The 20,312-nt window shown below is 35.3% G+C and overlaps 1 protein-coding gene across 3 annotated transcripts in view; it reads left to right on the top strand.

The window, feature by feature from the left end:
- The window catches only part of CRPPA (CDP-L-ribitol pyrophosphorylase A), a 321,101-nt gene that overhangs the window by 131,919 nt on the left and 168,870 nt on the right, over nt 1–20,312 (top strand). For all 3 annotated transcript variants that reach the window (XM_019443506.2, XM_019443507.2, XM_019443508.2), the window contains exon 6: nt 9,143–9,237. In XM_019443506.2, coding sequence (XP_019299051.2) covers nt 9,143–9,237 — 95 coding nt within the window. The remainder of the gene's footprint in view (nt 1–9,142; nt 9,238–20,312) is intronic.

Below are 20,312 nucleotides of genomic sequence, written 5' to 3'. Positions count from 1 at the left end.
TAAAGGTCTCTCTGTGGTAACTTGAATTTTTAATGCCTAGTACCCTGAATAAAAATAATGCTCCTGGGTCTGGATGTTTTTAGCTTTTCTCTTAAACGTTTCAAAGTTCACACATTGTTTTAACAGTTGGTTAGATTTCCTTATGTGATACACTCCAGACCTTTATCCTGTCCTCTGATCATATATAAAGATGTTTTCTGAATGAAAGAAGGATGGATGAAAACAGTAGTATACTTGCATATGTTTTTTAAAACGTTTTATTACCAAACCACAGATACAGAAATCCAAACCAAATTTGTACCTTAAAGAATAATGTGCATATCTGTGTAATAGCACCCAGATCAAGAATAGAACTTTCCCACCCACAGCAGAGACTTTTTCTTGTATTCTTAGGCAATTACAACTTGTTCTATCTCTATCCAGATTTTACAGCAATTTCCCCATATTTCTTCTGAGCTTTATCACTCAAATGTACATTTCTAGACACTTTGGTTTAGTTGTGTGTGTGTGTTTATTAATGACCTGTTTAATCTCACTTACCCTACCGGTTCCCCATCGTTTTATTTTGCTTAAACTTTGTTGCCTGATGAACCCAGTTTATGCGATGTGTAGATTTTTTCCTATTTTGAATTTTGATGAGTGTATATTCTTGCATGGTTCAATTATGCATATTTCTGTATGTTTTTCTGTCTTCTACAAAGTGTTAGCTGGCTCTAGAAACTTAGCAAGATTTAGTTTCATCTCTTTGGTAAGATGAGAGGTGGTATGAGTTTTTTATTACACACCAGTGTTTGGTTATCTCTTATTTTCTTGTCTTTTTTTTTTAAATGTTTTATTTATTTTTAAGACAGAGAGAGACAGAGCATGAGTGGGGACGGGGCAGAGAGAGAGAGGGAGACACAGAACCCGAAGCAGACTCCAGGCTCTGAGTTCTGAGCACAGAGCCTGACGCTGGGCTCAAACTCATGAACTGTGAGATCACAACCTGAGCCGAAGTCGGATGCTCAACTGACTGAGCCACCCAGGCGCCCCTTTTATTTTCTGATGATAGCAGCCATTGATATCCAGTGACTAGATTTCCTAATATGTGGAGGTGGTGTTAAAAATCATGACATTTTAATTCCTTTAATTAGTTTTCGTGTATTAGTTGAGGTAATTTCATAAACACTTCTCATCTATACTTTATTTACCCAGTGTACAGTTTACATAGAAAGGTAAATGGTTATTTTCTTTTATTAGTATTCAACTGAATAAATTCATTCTCTTCATTCTCTAAACTTACCAATTATTTTGTGTGTGTGTGTTTACATAAAGATGAAATACTTCATAAATTTATATGATACTTCCAGTTCATTATTCTATTTTAATTCCACCCCAATAAGAACCTTGGTTTTCAAAGATACAGGAATTAACAGAATATTGTACAATCATTCAGATACTTTATTCAACGGTGTACCCTCCAGGTCTCAAAGTGTAGGTATTATCAACCAAGACTATTTCTGAAAAAAGTTACATACTTTTTTATATGTTCCATTCATTCTCCTGTTGCATTTTCTTGTTGATACTGTATATTTCCAGATTATATAGCCATTATTACCGTATTCAGTTAATTTTAGACATTATTTAGTCACAGTTCTGCAAGTAACTATTTTATGCTGTTCCTCAGTCATTGTATATATGTGTCTCTAGACTTTGGTTGTTTGAAACTTGAGCTCTAGTACATTCCCTAGGAAATATTCACAGGAAAATCATTTTCTAAATTCAAGTTGAAAATTGTGTGCTTTATACTTGAAAGTCATTTTTGCTGAATATAAAATCTTGGCTCATAATTTTTTCCTTGAATAACTTAAATATGTTCCTTTGTTTTTATTGAATACATTCTGATGATTGTTTCATTACCTTTATTATCTCTATTCTTTTGTCTAGGTGACCAAAGGAATGATGTTTTTTTTGTTTTTTTTTTTTGTTTTTTTTTTTAAGTCAAGTAATTTTACTAGAAAATGTCTTGGTAATGTTTTTTCTTGGTAAATTTTTGAGGATATTTATATGTGATCTGAGTGTGTGTGTGTAAATAAAAATGTCAGTATTCTTCATGGATTCCTATTACATTTATGTTGGATCATCTTTATCCAACTTCAGTATATGTAACTTTACTGGATCCTTATCTCTTCATTTTTTAATTTAAAACTATTTTTCATTTTTAACTTTTTATCTTAAATTATCTGTTAATTTAGTACCTATGTCATATTTGTATAGTCTTTGTTTCTGAAATAGTCTTTTACTTTACATTCTTTACTGAGGACTACCACCTAATTTCTGTGTTTGTAAATTCTAAATTATATAGTTCTCTAATGTTTGGTTTCATTACCTGTATGTTTTTTAGCTTGTTGTAAAATAGTAGATTGCAATTTTGATTGGCTTCATAGGCACATATTTCTGGCACACCTTCATTATTTTTAGAAGTGTTCTCTTATAAAAAATTTATATGGTGCTTGACTTTGATAATTTTTCCATTAATTTGTATTTGTCTTTTTACAAAGAAAACAGTCATGTTGGATTAGGGCTCACTCTAATTGTCCTCATTTTAACCTGATGACCTTTTACAGTCTCTTGTCTCCAAATATGGTCACAATCTGAGGATGCTTAGGGTTAGAGCTCCCACTGTGGAAGCGTCCCCTCCCTAAGGAAAACAAAACAAAAAACAAAAACAAGGCAACCTAATTATACCCGTACATAACAACATCCCTCACAACCTTGTAACATGGGACCACTCAATCAGAGTACATGTTTGTATCTTACATATATGAGGGACAAAGAAGTAAAAATATATATATATAAAAAAAACTATGCCACGTGGAGTTCAGGGCTCAGTTCTTGGGGTACCAACCCAACTGAGCAGTGCCGGCAGGAATAAAGTTTGTTCCTGGAAGGAAAAGGCTCACCGTCATGGCTCTGTGCAAGAATCCTGCTACACCACAATGAATTTGATAGGGGACAAAATTCATTCAGCCCATCAAAATCTGTCTTAGTCATGATCCTAGCACACAGCCTCAAAACAAATGACTGTCAATACCTTCTTGTTGGTGCCCTGTGCTAAAACTTTGGAGTGGTGTGGGAAATCAGAAGTTATCAAATAAATTAGAGTTTACTGAGTTTAGGAGTCGGTGATTTTATGGTAGAGAAAAACAAAGGATAAAATTCAATGTAAAATTTGTAATAAAAGCAAAATAAAAATGCAGACCAATGTGAAAGAAAAAAATACCCTTTAGGATACTAACTTCACATAGATTTGAGTTAGAGAACAGAAATTTATAATTTCATGGCTCTGTGACTTTAGGCAACTTACTGGCTGTATAGACTCAATCTATAAAATGGGGAGAATTTCTGCTTGTTATGATTGAGAGAAATGATGTTTAAAACTGTCTACCTTGGTAAAAAGTAAAGACAATATTAAAGCCACTTACTTAGTATGGCATGCATATGGATTAATTAGAATAAATGCACTGACTACCAGAATGATTGCTGACCATAAGGACTCCCATTACTCTGTTGCTGGGTACTGCCTGAACATCAGCTTTGTGAGTGGCTTATTACAGCCAAAGTGTGTGTAAATTTCTGTTTCTGAAACTTTACACTGCAGGGCCTTGCCTTAGGACCACTCAGATTAGTAACACAGTAATTCATACCTGGGTATAAGGAAAATCCTGGCAGATTAGTAACACAGTAATTCATATCTGGGTATAAGGAAAATCCTGGCTGCGTGCTTACATATGTTTGAGAGAGATAGCTTTATGTATCACAAGTGGGAATTTGGAGGTGTGGGTTTATTGTAGTTTCAAAAAAGTCTCTTTGGTGAAGGTTACCTCCCTATTCCTTTTTTTTCCTCTCCTCCTGTTCCCACCCCTGACCAAAATGCATCTAAAACACTGACCTGTGGTTATTAAAGCAAATGGTTTGAGGTGGACCTTTCTGGAGAATTAGACAAGGACATGAATGGCATTTGCAGGTAGGGGGAACACATATATTAGTCCAAACATCAAGATATGTCCAGGGAATTATAGGTGGTATGATTTGGCTGAGGAGTAAGGAGTGTTGCTCAAGGCATGGGTGATTCTATGTTGCCTTTTATAGAATTGCAGGAGGTGGGAATTTTGTGATGAAGACTGGGAAATTACTAGTTATCTGTTGAAGAATTAAGCTTATTTGCTAGCATATTTGTCAGGGTTCGCCAAAGAAATAGAACAAACAGGATACACACATGAATTGGCTCAGGTGATTATAGATTATGGAGGTTGGCAGGTCCAAAATCTCCATAGCAAGTGTCACAGTTTAAGTCCTAAGGCCAGCAGGCTGCTGTAGAACCAGGAAAAGCCAGTGTTTCGTATCCAAGGCCATTAAGCGGCAGGTTCCTCTCTTACTCCTGGGAGGTCAAACTTCTGTTATATTCAGGTCTTCTACTGTTTAGATGGGGGCCCATCCACTTTAGGGAGGGCAATCAGCTTTATTTAGTTTACCAGTTTAAATGTAAACCACATCTAAAAATACCCTCACACAAACACACAGATTATGTTTGGCTATGTATCTGGACACCCCATTGCTCAGTCAAGTTGACATAAAATTATCCATCACAGCCAGGAAAGTAAAATCAAATTGTACATTATTTTTAACATAATACTTTTGACAATTGTGCACATACTTTGACCATTTAAAAGTTCTAGCACACAAGGATGAGGTATTAATTGAAAAATTGGTTCTTATTTATTAATGCTTACAGCTTGTAGCTAATGTATAGACTACACGTAATGTTCCTTTAGAATTTTTTCTGCTTTTAGTTGTGTTGAGCTCTGTGATACCTAGATGCTGTACGTAAATAAAGAGTTTTTCAGTGTAGATCAGAGAATATGTGTTAAAAACGATGTTTGGTGGAGAACATACCCTACAGGTTTAGATATTAAAATACTTCATGTGTCATAATTGTCCTTTTAGGAAGATTAAAAAAATATTTTATAAAAAAGGTAGCGTGACAACTAAAACTAACAAGTTAATATTAGTTGGGGGTGGGTATGTGGTTCATTCACTTGAACAGCCGACTCTTGATTTCGGCTCAGGTCATGATCTCGCGGTGTGTGGGTTCAAGCCCTACATCGGGCTCTGAGCTAACAGTGTGGACCCTGCTTCAGATTCTCTCTTTCCCTCTCTGTCTGCCCCTTTTCCACTTGCACACATGCGTGCGCACTGTCTTACAGTAAATGAGTAAACTCAAAAAAACAATGTTAGTAATAAAGTTGACAGGTCAGGTATGAGCTAAATTTAACTGCATTATTTTTCTAATTTATCTTTAGGTCTGTTTAAGGGAGAGCACAAAGACTACATTCTTGTGGTATATTTTTCATGATTCTGGGAAACAAAATGATTTTATGGTTTTCCCTCATTCTATTGTTGTGTTTATTTTAATGTCTAAAATTTCTAAGAATCGCTTTATTAATAGTTAGAACAACAGATTAACAACTCTAAAGGCCCCTGTTTTTGTTGATTTCATTATTAACCTCAGAGAAGTTGTTAAACTGTTTGCTTTGAGAAATAGTAACTATTAATTATATTATGTTTGGAAAGAATTTTCTCCTTCATGAAAAAATGAATTTTAAATGTACATTTTTTTCTGAGTTGGGGGTACTGGAGTAACTGGCATTGAGGAGGTTCAATCTATCGCAGCCCTGCTTCCATAGCTGCATTCTTCACCATTTGAGCCTCCAGCTGCATGGCCCGAGTGCAATCATTGCTATTGTCTTTTGTTGGTAAAGATTTTATGTACATTAGTATTCCCAGTTAGGATTGTCAGTGTGTGTGGGATTATCAGTAGAAACCACATGAGATGTTTCAACCTAGATCTAACGGATAAACCAAGATAAGAAGGATCAGAATGTATCCACTTTAGTTATAAAGAAGTTCAGGGAGGGACACCTGTGTGGCTCAGTCTGTTAAGTGTTGCACTCTTGATCTCTGCCCAGGTCACTATCTCACAGTTTCATGAGTTTGAGCCCTGTATCAGGCTCTTTTCTGACAGTGTGGAATCTTGTGATTTTTTTCTCTCCCTCTCTGCCCCTCCCCCACTAGCACTGTCTCTGTCTCAAAAAACAAACAGACAAGCAAACAAAAAAAACTTATAAAGTGCAGGGTTGAAAACACAGGACTGTTACTTAAGATGTGGTTTTTATTATTACACATAATTACTGCTTTTTTGGGTGTAACTTTGAAATTTGAAAAGGATTAGTGGGACAAAATTGAAATGGATTTTTTTTAACCAAACTGAAATAATTAAGACCATAGAGACCAGGGGCCATTTGTACTTACAGATGGGTCGTATCTTGAGTAGACAAAACTAATTTTAATTTATATTTTTGTTGGATCCATGTAACCATGGAAGTGACAATTATTATGTGAACAATTATTAGGGGTTTACTTGGACCAGACACTCTATGTAACTTTAGGTATATTAAATCCTCATTTAATCCTCATTAAAATGTCATAATGTTAGATCTTTTATCCCATGTTTCCTTCATTTCTTGTATATTTATAAATTCTGTGTAGAAAGTTTGTCATTTCTACATAGAAACTGATTTTTAGTCTTTGCATATTTCAGACATGTAAAACATTGATAAAGCATGAATATACTATTTATAGAATTTTTTGGATATTGGATTCCTGTAGCATTTAAAAAAATTGCACATTGCTCATTAACTTAACAAACATTATTAAATGCCCAAGAAGTGCCTTATATCTATAATTTATGAACATTGTGTGTTTTTTTTTCTTAGATTGCCTTTATAGTACTGGCCAAGAAACGGCTAAACTGTAAACTCTAGTGAGCCATGAAGATCAGAGTAGGTGGATGGATTTGGGTTTTTTTAAACAGTTTGACACTAGCAATCTCAAAGGGAATTGAATAACAATTCTCAGCATGCTCCAATTGCTACAATATGGAGTAGATTAGAGAAAACTGCAGAATTATCCCAAAAGGATTATATTCAAAAAGAGTTATACCATTTTGGGGGAATTAATCAGCTATCATAGACAATTAGTTTTTTGTTTTTTGTTTTTTTTTTCGAAGTGAAAACTTGTATAAACTCCACATTATAGAAAATCAAGGCAATGAACAAGCAGAGGTTTTCAATGTGACTAAACATCTGAATCAGTTTTGGAGCTTCAAAAAAAATACAGGCAAGGATCTTGTTGGGTGGGTTTTAAAAGTATGTATTTGAAAACTACAAAAGCCAAACAAAACCTACTCAGAATTGATTCTGATGTGCAACCAAAGTTGAGAACCATTGAATTGGGGGAACTGATGAAGATTTAACCTGGTCTAGACTGTGAATGCCACTGGACAGGTAGAAAATTTTATATGACTAGGGAAAGGACATATTGGTATGGACAATTGACAGTATAAAGAAAATGGTCAATCTGGCACAGATTACTCTGGAGTATAAATCCCTGGGAATTACCAGGTGTAAACAGACAGTATAGAAATCGACATGATAGAAGATTCACCTTATTTATTGTTATATTGCCTTGAATCTAGGTTCTTGTATTTTTTTTTTTTCGTTGATCTTCGGTAAATAGGTGATTGTTTTTTAATCCAGCTTTATTGAGATATAAAAGACATATAACATCATGCAAGTTTTTGGTGTGCAATGTAATGATTTGATGTATGTATATATTGTGCAGTGATTACCACGATAAGGTTAATGTATTCGTTACATCCAATAGTTAAATTTTTTTTATAAGATGAATTTTAAGATCTCCTACTATATGCATACATATGCAACACACACATGTTCATGTATTTTTTTATTGTATCTTATGTGTTTTTGGGGGGCAGAATATTTTTTATGTCAAACAAAAGATGAAAGAATAGTACATATAACTTCCATTCTGTCTTTTACCTAGGTATGCCATTTGCCCATTTTTTTTACATTATCTCCCCTTTGTAAAGCCTCAGCAAGAGTGATCATGAAAAAGTTAGTTCATTTCTGTGAATTCAGGTTTCTGGTGTCTATTATATAGATTCATAATAATATTGTTTGCAGGGCCATCATGAAGATTGGTAATAATAGAACATAGAGCTCTTGCACCATACAATATTCTTGATAGATGTGAGGTAGTTAGTAAAGGGAGTACTATTAATTGGTGCTTTTCTTAATATTTTAAATGTCTGTTGTCCCCAGCTGTGCTTGGAAAAATGATTAACTATTACTAGATTAACGTTTATATATATCATGTTATATAAAGTTGTTCCTTGAAGAAGCAGCTGGGTTAAATGTTAAACTAATTTGATTTGGGATTCTTATTTAAAATTAAGCCTTTGTAAAAGTTTTTGACATAATACCATGCATTGTCTTCTTAATTGGCAGCAATATAGCTATTTCTTAGTATTATAGACCTAGCTACTGTAGAGTAGGATTATGTATCTTTTGAGAGAGTGCATCCAAGGTTTACAAAGGTGAGAATGATTATGTCATATGAATTGTGTTTTTAAAATGGATCATGTTGAAGACACTTAACAAATTTGAAGAAAATTAGTTTGGCTATTATATTCACTTGTAACAGTTAAACAGGCAAGAACTTAATTGTATTGAATTGACTGAATTAAGACGAATGCCAAGGACACTTCTGTGCTCATCCAGGACACTAGGTGGCACAGTGAGTTGCACACAGAAGGTACTTTCTAGCCTGATGTGGGGGATCTGCATGAGATGGGATTTTATCAGATTCTAGGGGAGTCTTTATAAACAGAGAAGGAATGAACTGTCAGGCAAATAGCTGTCACCTTCAGTTAGTCCTTTTTAGATATATCCTATGATGTCTCATTTCTGTTGATTATACAATGTCCTGGTTAGCCACTTACACAGCACTGAATCCCTATCTTTATTAACTTGGGTGGTAAAGAGTGGAGGACTTATCAGTGTGGATTCCAAGTGACTTCACTGGCCTGCAGGTAAAAGCTTTGTAGTTTGACAGTTACAAACAACAGGTTAATCCAGGTTTTAGCATACTAGGGCTTTGTTCCATCTTCTCTTAGAAACTTACTTTTTTTTCTTTTTCCTTTTTCTTTTTTTTTTTTTTTTTTTTTTTTTTTTAATCTCAGAAAGAATTTCACAGCACATTTGCCTGGTTATGGACACAAAAGATGAGAATCATGTAGGTCATCGTCTTGAAGAAGTACTAAAAGACGCATTAAATGTAAGTATTCAAAGATTGAGTTTCATGATCTCAAAGAGTTGAGTTCATTTTACACCTCTTTTTTTGAGCTGATGAACTTGATAGTTAAATTCATATCTAATTGGGCTAAGGAAATGAAAGTAGTAATTAAATGTGAGGTCCATAGAAATTATTTGTAAGTTTTACCACTAATGACTTCAATTATTTATTTCTATGACAACTTTGTGTCTTGCAATGTTTTGACAGAATGATTTTATTTAACTGTAACTTCCCTGTTTCCGTTAAAACATATACCACCTATCAAAGTTTATGGTGAACATGTGATAACTTGTTAACAATATACATGATCAAATTCTATTTAAAAGCTGAAGGAAAAAGTTGATTTTAGGTAGCTAATTTTATTACAATAGCATAGTTAGAAGAGGAATGAGCTCTGTTAGGACTGTCTGTACTCAGATGGCAGCTTTATTGCTTAATTTCCTTATCTTAAATTGAAAATGTCAATACTATCCACTTTGTGAAATTATTAAGAGGGTTGAATAAAATAACTTAAAAGTTTGAATTTAAAGTTTAAATAAATTTAAAGTACTTAGAAAAGCATCTGGCTTGTAATAAGTTTTTGGTGAAAATGAGCTATAATAACTAAACTTTCAATGATGAGACAGATACGTATTAAGTAGTAAATACTACTGGTTTCCCAAAATTTAGTCCTGAATTAGGTACACGAACTGTTAAGAACATAGATCCCTGGAATATGTAAAAATTGAATGAACCATACACTGGGATTAGTTCTGGAATCCAAATTTTTAACAAGCTCCCCTAGGTGGTATTAATGACAATCAGTGACAAATTCTACCAGTAGTGTTTGCAGCAACGACCCAAAGCTGAAAAAAAAAAAAAAAAAATGATTACCATTTCTGCTGTTTCTTAGGTGGAAAGGTTATACTATAATCCAGTCTTCTATCCATTGCTTCTATCCATTGACTTTCTGGGGATTTTCCCCCCATCTTTGAAAATTTTAGCACTTTGCTCTCTGCTTTCTGTCTCAAGTTCACTTGTTAAGAATCTGTTCCTGGGGAGCCTTGGTGGCTCAGTGAGTTGAGTCTGACTCTTGATTTCAGCACAGGTCATGATCTCACTGTCCTGGGATGGAGCTCCAAGTTGGGCTCTCCATTGGTGTGGCGCCTGCTTGAGATTCTCTCTCTCCCTCTTCCTTTGCCCCTCCCCAGCTTGAGTGTGTGAGCGCGCTCACTCTCTCACGCTCTTGCTCTTAAAAAAAAAAAAAAAAATCCTAAACTATAGATAACTTTCCACTGTCTAACCCACTGAAGCGCCCTTTTGCCTCAAAAATAGTCTTTTACTCTTGGGTAATCTCATTTATTCTTTTTCCAATCAATGCAGAAGCCACTGAGGTGGGACCTTGAGAGAATTTTTTTTTTTCAACATAATACTTAATTTTTTTAAATTTACGTCCAAATTAGCACATAGTGTAGTGCAACAATGATTTCAGGGGTAGATTCCTTAATGCCCCTTACCCATTTAGCCCATCCCCCCACAACCCCTTCAGTAACCCTGTTTGTTCTCCATATTTATGACTCTTTTATGCTTTGTCCCCCTCCCTGTTTTTATATTATTTTTGTTTCCCTTCCCTTATGTTCATCTGTTTTGTCTCTTAAAGTCCTCATATGAGTGAAGTCATATGATATTTGTCTTTTTCTGACTAATTTCACTTAGCATGATACCCTCCTGTTCCATCCATGTAGTTGCAAATGGCAAGATTTATTCTTTTTTGATTGCCGAGTAATACTCCATTGTATATATATACCACATCTTCTTTATCCATTCATCTGTCGATGAACATATGGGCTCTTTCCATATTTTGGCTATTGTAGATGGTGCTGCTATAAACATTCGGGGGCATGTGTCCCTTCAAAACAACATACCTGTATCCCTTGGATAAATAACTAGTAGTGCAATTGCTGGGTCATAGGGTAGTTCTATTTTTATTTTTTGAGGGGCCTCCACACTGTTTTCCAGAGTGGCTACACCAGCTTGCATTCCCACCAGCAGTGCAAAAGAGATCCTCTTTCTCTGGATCCTCACCAACATCTGTTGTTGCCTGAGTTGTTCACGTCAGCCATTCTGATAGGTGTCAGGTGGCATCTCATGGTGGTTTTGATTTGTATTTCCCTGATGATGAGTGATGTTGAGCATTTTGTCATGTGTCGGTTGGCCATCTGGATGTCTTCTTTGCAGAAGTGTCTATTCATGTCTTTTGCCCATTTCTTCACTGGATTATTTGTTTTTTTGGTGTTGAGTTTGATAAGTTCCTCATAGATTTTGGATACTAACCCTTTATCTGATATATCATTTGCAAATATCTTCTCCCATTCCTTCGGTTGCCTTTTAGTTTTGCTGATTGTTTCCTTCGCTGTGCAGAAGCTTTTTATTTTGATGAGGTCCCAGTAGTTCATTTTTGGTTTTGTTTTCCTGGCCTCTGGAGATGTGGTGAGTAAAAAGTTGCTGTGGCCAAGATTAAAGAGGTTTTTGCCTGCTTTCTCCTCGAGGGTTTTGATGGCTTCCTGTCTTACGTTTAGGTCTTTTATCCATTTTGAGTTTATTTTTGTGTATGGTGTAAGAAAGTGCTCCAGGTTCATTCTTCTGCATGTCGCTGTCCAGTTTTCCCAGCACCACTTGCTGAAGAGACTGTCTTTATTCCATTGGATATTCCTTCCTGTTTTGTCAAAGATTAGTTTGCCATACATTTGTGGGTCCATTTCTGGGTTCTCTATTCTGTTCCATTGATCTGAGAGTCTGTTCTTGTACCAGTACCATACTGTCTTGATGATTACAGCTTTGTAGTATAGCTTGAAGTCCAGGATTGTGATGCCTCCAGCTTCGGTTTTCTTTTTCAAGATTGCTTTGGCTATTCAGGGTCTTCTCTTGTTCCATACAAATTGTAGGATTATTTGTTCTAGCTCCGTGAAGAATGCTGGTGTTATTTTGATAGGGATTGCATTGAATATGTAGATCGCTTTGGGTAATATCAACATTTTAACAATATTGTTCTTCCTATCCAGGAGCATGGAATCTTTTTCCATTTTTTTGTGTCTTCTTCAATTTTTGTCATAAGCTTTCTATAGTTTTCAGCGTATAAATTTCACCTCTTTGCTTAGATTTATTCCTAGGTGTTTTATGGTTTTTGGTGCAACTGTAAATGGGACCGATTCCTTGATTTCTCTCTCTGTTGCTTCATTGTTGGTGTGACCCTGAGAGAATATTGTTGGAACTCTGGCTATTCTTCAAGTCTGAGTTGACAGAGCTGGGTTTTTATACTCTTGTTGAGTACCCAGCTGTTATATTCTGTGTCACTAATTCCTTTTTTGGTCTTTAGGAATTAGCGACAGAATATAACAGCTGGGTACTCAACAAGAGTATAAAAACCCAGCTCTGTCAACTCAGACTTGAAGAATAGCCAGAGTTCCAACAATATTCTCTCAGGGTCACACCAACAATGAAGCAACAGAGAGAGAAATCAAGGAATCGGTCCCATTTATTTATTTATTACAGTTTATTTATTACAGTTGCACCAAAAACCATAAAACACCTAGGAATAAATCTAAGCAAGTCACAGTTAATGCAGTATTCTGTTAATAGAGTATTTTTTTGTTGCTTCTTTTTCTGTTCATGTTTAGTGATAAAACGGCATGAGATGTGGGGATACACACAGTGGTTCATTACTGGTCTTGTGTGATTGATTCATCACTGTGGCCTCTCAAGACCTTACCCCTCTCATTTTCAGTGACCTTCATTTACCTATCTGTTGGACCCTGTCTGGATATTGCCGTCATCTTCACTGGGTTGAAAAATAAGTACTAAGGCTATTTCTTAACCTCTGATCACAGATTTTGTCATTCCATAACTTTTACAAAATGCATTCCTGTGCATTTTTGAATTTTATAGGGAGCTCTAGGTCCCCTATATTGTCCCTTTTAGCTACATTTTATCTTATACCCTTCTTTGCCTCGTTCACATACCGTGTTCTATCACTTCCGTGGATCATGGATCTTCTACTGATAGCCTCAATTCCCTGTTCTTTGGAATTCACCCCCTTGGTTAAAGCTGTATCCATGTATTAGTCTAACTTTCACCTTTCCTAGCCTTGACTCAAACAATACTGCTGGAGGAAATTATACAGTAGTTCAGATTGTTGCCATTAAAAAAAAAATACTGGTCTCCATCTGCAGTGGACACAGAATGTTTTAGAGCAAGCATACCACGATTGCATAGTGAGCTCCCATCCTCCTCAGTGAATATTTTAGACCTCCAGCACTGCTCTCAAATGCCAAACCCAGGGTTTCTTAACCTCAGCACTGTTGGCATTTTGAGCTGGATAATTCTTTATTAGAGCTGTCTTGTGAATTGTACACTATTTAGAAGCATCCTTGGTCTGTACCACTGGATGTCCCTAGTTATCTCCAGATAGTACTATCATTCCCAGCTCCTGATTGTAGCAACCAAAATATCTGCATTTATACAGTAAATGGTGCCTGGATGGGGCCAAAATCCCCCTTTAGTTGAGAAATGTTGGTCTAATTCTACTATATTGACCCCTATTCTTAGTTATATTGAAATTGTCTCCAGCTTCAGAGCATAATTTTTATACTCTCACATGGGAACATCCTTATCGTCCTGGTACCAAACTTCCGCAGAGTCTTCAATCTGTAGTCATGCTCTTACTAAGACTGTATTCTCTTCTGAGCTCTGGTTCCCCTCCATCCACTCTCCCCACTGCCATCAACATTCCACCATATTCAAGTTCCTTCCATTAATGGAAACAAAGCAAAAAAAAAAAAAAATCCTCTCAACTCAGGTTACCTGAAGCTGTCCTTATTTAGAGTAATGTAACTTCTCATTCCTTCATATATTATAGCCTCATTTCCAGTCCCACCTTCTGAAGGAACTACTCTCAGCAAGGTCCTCGATGACCCTTTGAGCAATCCACAATACCTCATCAGTTCTTACCCTGATTTACTGCAGCATTTGACCCTCTTGTCTAATACTTTCTTCTACAAGGAATCTCATCCCATTTTGTAAAATCTTGTTTTTTTGAACATCCTTTTTTTTGTTTTGTTTTGTTTTGTTTTGTTTGTGGCTTCCTCTTAATTTTGTTTATAGGATACTGTTTATAATTTCTGGTTCCTGTACATAGGTGAGTGGTTTTCTCTGGAAAAACTATGCCGATGCTTCATATATCCTCTAATTGTTAGGGACAAAATCAGTCTCTGACCCTGTGTTTAATTGATCACTATCCTGTGTTTTAGAGATATAAATTCAATTAAAAGTCTCCCAGACTCTCAAGTTTGAATATTAGTAATATTTCACATTTCACAAATTGTTGTTCCAATTTTCCTTCATCTGACCTGTGTATATTTTTCCTAGATCCCTAAACCTGGTATAATCTTTCACCCATTCTCTATCTCATCCCTGAAGCAAATAAAATTCTGAAACACTTTCATTTTACCTCATTATCTCTCAACTGTGTTGTATTCATCAACCCTGTCACTATCCTATGTACCCCAGCTCTTGTCTGGATTATCACACAGTCTACTAACTGATATCCTGCCTCCAGTCTTGATTCTGTCACATCTATTCTTGGTATGACTGTTAGATGCATTTTTAGAACTCCTACGCCTTACCATGGTACTCTCCACTCATAACTGTCGTTTGATTTGCCATTGCTCCTAAATTAATGTAAAAATTCCTTGCCAATCTTATCAGATCTCTCATGTTACTAATGATGCTATTAAAGATGACAGACACAGCAACAATAATAATAAACATTTTTCATCACCTATTTTATGTTAGGTACCATAGCATATGTTGTTAATAACCTTCTGAAATAGGTAGTATTATTTTTATTTTCCAGTTGAGAGAATTGAGGCACAGGGGCATGCCTAAATGGTCCTTATTAACATTGCCATGAAGTAGCAAAGCAGGAACATGGGGATAAACATGGATTTATGTGATACCAAAGTCTAGCCTCTTAAAGTGGTACCCTTGCTTCTCCATATTGCTCACTATTCAGGCTAGCTCTACTTCTTTGAGTTTCTCAAATTGGATAGCACTTTCCTACCTCTTCACTCTTTGTCCCCAGTAGTGTTTCCCCAGGGAGCTTTTCCTGCTCACTATTTTTTTACAGTCTGGTTTACATAACTCTTTTATTGTATTCTCCAGGTTACTATCTGAACTAATTTGAAGTCTTCCCGGAGCTTAGTGTAGTCTTGATTCTAGGAGGAGATTTATTGAATGTTAAATAAACAAATGGATAAATGATCATGACTTGTTATCACTAAGTTGAACATTGTATTACGTATTGTACTGTGCTTTCTGCATAACCGATTACCCCCAATTTAGTGACTTAAAATAATGAGCATTCACTATCTCACAGTTTCTGTGAGACCTGAGTGTAGGCACAGCACAGCCAGTAGGCTTTGGTTCAGGGGTTTCATTTTGGGTGTAGTCAAGCTGTTTTCTGTAGGCTGAGGCCATGGAAATGGATCTGCTCCCAAGCTTACTCAAGTAGTTGCTGGCGGGCCTTAATCCTTTGCCATGTGGACTTCTCCACAGAGCTGCCTCACAACATGCTATTCAGAATTGAAGGCACAGTCTTTTTGTAAATTGATCTTACAAGAATATCCCCTCACTTCTGTCCTCTTGCCTTCTTTTGAAGGAAGTAAGTATATCCAACCCACACTCCAGAGGAGGTGAATATACAAGATGGTGAATATTGAGAGGTAGGGTGATTGTTAGTGGGCCTTTCTTATTTTTTTAAGATGTTTGTTTTGAGAGAGAGTGAGTATGCAAGTAGATACATGCTTGAGTGGGGGGTAGGCACAGAGAGGGAGAGAACGAATCCCAAGCAGGCTTTTTTGCTATCACTGTGGAGCCTGTCATGAGGCTCAATCTCATGACTGAGATCATGACTTGATCCAAAATCGAGTCAGATGCTCAACCAACTGAGCTACCCAGATGCCCCAGTGGACCTCTCTTAGAAGTTGCTTGCTACAAACGTATATTCATCATGCAGTTGAAAAAAAATACCCAGTAACGTGTCCCACCTAGCTTCTTGTGGTATGTGAAGCAGTACTGTATATAAGTCTGAGTCTTCTCTATTAGAAATTTGCCTTATGTTACCTAAAATTTCCTCATTGAAATCATTATCCAGCCAAACTATAATTCCTTGGTTAAATAAATGGAGGCACAATCTATTTGACATGAAAACTAGGGATTAGTACTTGAGTTCGTCAGATATTCTTTATGACTCACACCACAGTTAATCAGAAACATCTGAATAGTTGTCAAATCAACGACAGACAAAAGGAGCTAACTAGCCTAAACCAAAAGCCTCAGGATGTACTCTGAGCAGGAATGACTGTAATCTCCTGAATTAAATGCAGTTCTTTCCATATAAACCAGTCAAACAAATTTTCAAACTCCAACAGAGAATAGAGCCAATGACTAATTTGTTGAGAATTTTATGTTGATTAGTACATAGTATAACCCTAGGTAACCTATTGTATAATCTGATAAAACGTACTAAATATTGAATTAATCTTAGAAGAAATGAGCCTTCAAAAGAGAGACATAATGGTCTTAACATATTGTTCACAGCTTCAGAAATAGTTCCTGAGCTTCTACTTGTCTTCTTTTCTATATATTTTTTCTTTTCCCGTGTTCCTCCCTCTCTCTGTCACTTTTGATGATAGAAATTTTCAATCACATACCTAAAAAGAGACAATACTATTAAGAATTCTCACGTACCTATTACCTAGCTTCACAATGACCAACTCATGGCCAGTATTGTTTTCTTTATACTCATTTATCCCCAGATTATTTTAAAGAAGATCTCAGCTATCCTGTCATTTCATCTGTAAATATCTCAGTATGTACCTGTATAAAAAAAGTTTATTTTTAAGCTATTATTATTATACAATAACCACACTCCAAAATATCCTTAATTGTGCCATAATATCATCAAATGTCCATCAGTTATTAACTTTCTCCAATTCTCTTATGTATTTTATTCTTTTGTTTTCCATTTATTTGAATCATTGTATCTTTCAGTGAGCCTTCCATTCTCTTTCAAGAATGTCCACAAACAACCATCAGTTAATATGTTTCTGAAATGTATTTTTATCTACAGTTTTTATCTTCATATTTTTTTAGAGTAAATTGTCCTTTAGAAATGCCCATAGTGTGGCTTTTATTGTTTGCGACTCTGTGGTGTCAGTTAACAAGTCTCTCTGTCCCCTGTATATCCTAGAAATTGTTAATAAGATCTAGAGGTTTGTTCAGATTTTGACTAAAGTTTTTCTTTGGCAAAAATAAATTACTTTTTTCATGGCGATGTATACTTCTCCCAAGAAGTACATAAGTCTAGTCTTGTGTATTTTTGTGGTATAGGCAGACACTACTGTCTAGAACCATTATTAAGTGAAGGTTGCCAAATGATAAAAAGTGCATTGCAAGAAAGGTGGAAATTGTGGCTCTCCTCTGGAGAGTATCAATGGGGTTTTTTTTTCCTTAAAGATTATAGATAGAGTCATGATTTTAAAATATATTTAATGGGATTCAATCCATAGCAGTTATTTTTTACTGATGCTCAATTGGTCCAGGTCTGGCCATGAGAAGCATTTTCAAGTTAGCTTGAATCCTTTTTGCATTAGTCTGATAGTCTTTGATAACTCCTGCTTTCTGGTGTGACAAGATGTTCTAGATCCATCTTGTGCATTTCCTGACCAAAACTGGAATCAACTAGTTCTCTAGCTGACTGCTGCTAGACTGGTCATTGTTTTCACTTTTTATTTTGTTAACAGAGGTAGAAAACACTGTTTCCCTTATTTGTTAAACATAAAACACATCTTGAATTCTCAATGATATTTCCAAATGAAATTAGAATTGGAGTTGCAGAATTTTTTTTAATGTATTTTAGCTCTACTTTCTCCAATAGTGAAACTTACTGTTTTACATAATTCCAACATAACAAACACATTTACTTTCTCTCATGATACACATACCACAAGGTGGTCTTGACCTTTCAATTTCACCGTGTCATCAGTCCATTCCTGTGAACAATGTAAGGTATTTTCTAAAATAGGTAAGGTATTTTCTAAATAGGCTATATCCTATTTAGGATGAACAATCAAAATAATTTTTCTCCAGTCATTTGGAATTGTAATTGATTATGACACTATCTGGATACACAAAATCATTCGGCTTATCTCATTTTTAGACGTTGATTTTTTAAAAGAAACATGTTTTATAAATTTGTATGAACCTCTACCAAAATAAAATCTACAAAGCAAATTACACTCAAAGAAGTCCAACTTTTGTCTCTGCTTTCTGTGCCTATTGCCTTACTCTTCTACGAGTAACCAGTTTTTTGAAGTTTTATGGTTTATTCCTTACCCTCCTTATCAGTTTCTGTATAGTAAGTATTGTTTTGCATTTATAAAGTTTTCCTCTTGTCCCCCTTTGATGACTACCTTTCTATTAAAATTCTTAGGAAATACCTTTGTCTTTTACTAATATTAAATTCTTTTGGCTATTGTCTAATGGATCTCTTTTCTGGGCAACATTGAAATTAACTAGTGCCTTCTTCCTCCTACCTAATCTGAATTAATGTCTTTAACTACCACTTTAACACCCTTTTTATATTCTCTCCCATTAATATGTGATTACATATTATATTGTCTCCCTCAAAACCATTATTTATACTTAGTTCTATAATAAATGCTGGTCTTATTTTAAGAAGACTTACATTGATATTTTGCAGATATTTTGGTTCTCTGAAAATAATGCTCCCATAGATTCACTAGGGAGGGTTCCTCGACAGACACAGTATTCCATGTTCTTGCATATGAATAAAATTAGTCTTTGGCTAAAAATTTGCAAGCCAAAAATTTTTTGGCTCAAAAAAATGTTGGTTCAAAACTTTCTCTTTGGACATCTTAAATGTGGCTTGGTATTTTCTTCTATCATAGAGTTTTTGGATCAAGTGTGGTTAAAATCTGATTGTCTTATAAATGACTTGGCATATTTGCTTGGATGCCCACTGAATTTTTTTTTTTATTTAAAGTCCAGTTGTACTAGAATTTTCTCAGTGTTGGTCCTTTTAGGTTAATATTGCTCTGTACACAATGTGTCTATTATTGTGTAATTTCACATCTTTTTATTTCCTGAAATTTTTATAGCATTGTCGTTTTTAGTATATTTGCATTCCATCACTTTATCTCTTGCTATTGGATTACTATTGCATGAAAGCTACATATTGTTTACCCATCTTTGTAGCTATTAATTTCTTTTGGATTATTATTTTTGTTAATTTTAAACAATTCATGCTTTCAATTTTATATTTCTCTTCAGGAGTTGTCTGTCATATTTATTTTCTTTGGTGTTCTTCATAATTTACCCTTCATTTCTGAAACAAATTATTTTCTCAAATTAATTTTCCCAATTTCTTGTTCTAGTCACCTTTTTTCTGATTTATTCCAGTTCTCACTTTTGTAGTTTTTCATTTTGTTTTAGCTTATTATTAAATGCTGGGTTGCAGCTTTCATTGCTTTGTGAATATCTTTCTGATGTATGTGTATTGTCTGTAGGGACATTGTTTTGCTCTTTATTCTTTTATTTCTTATATGAGATTTGAGGTCCTTTCTTGTTGCTACTGTTTAAGTAAGAAGGTTTTTTTTTTTAATCTATTTTTAGGAGGAAAGGGTGGGTCATAGTAAGTTTTATAGATAAGTGGCATGTGCTGCTTATTCACTTGTTCAGGAAAAGATGGAAGAGATGGCCTGCTCTTTCTCAGCTTCTGTCTCTGTTACCTTTCTCCTTTGCCTGGATGTTCCCTGCCACTCCTAGCACACCTCTGACAATTTAGATTTCTCTGCCTGATGCTTTGACTTTGAAGGTGCTTTCTTAATTTGGGTCCAGACTCCTAATAATCCCCAGCAGAGTGAGAACCTTTATGTAGCTTCTTTGTTTTCAACTCAGAGACTAGAAAAACCTCTTTTAGTTTTTGCTGCTCTTTCCAG

Source organism: Panthera pardus, unplaced genomic scaffold (genome assembly GCF_024362965.1).
Source record: "Panthera pardus isolate Hobbes unplaced genomic scaffold, ASM2436296v1 HiC_scaffold_8, whole genome shotgun sequence".
In the NCBI taxonomy this organism is placed as follows: Eukaryota; Metazoa; Chordata; class Mammalia; order Carnivora; family Felidae; genus Panthera; species Panthera pardus.
The sequence above is the reverse complement of the archived record's forward strand: the minus strand, read 5'-3'. Positions and strand labels throughout refer to the sequence as shown.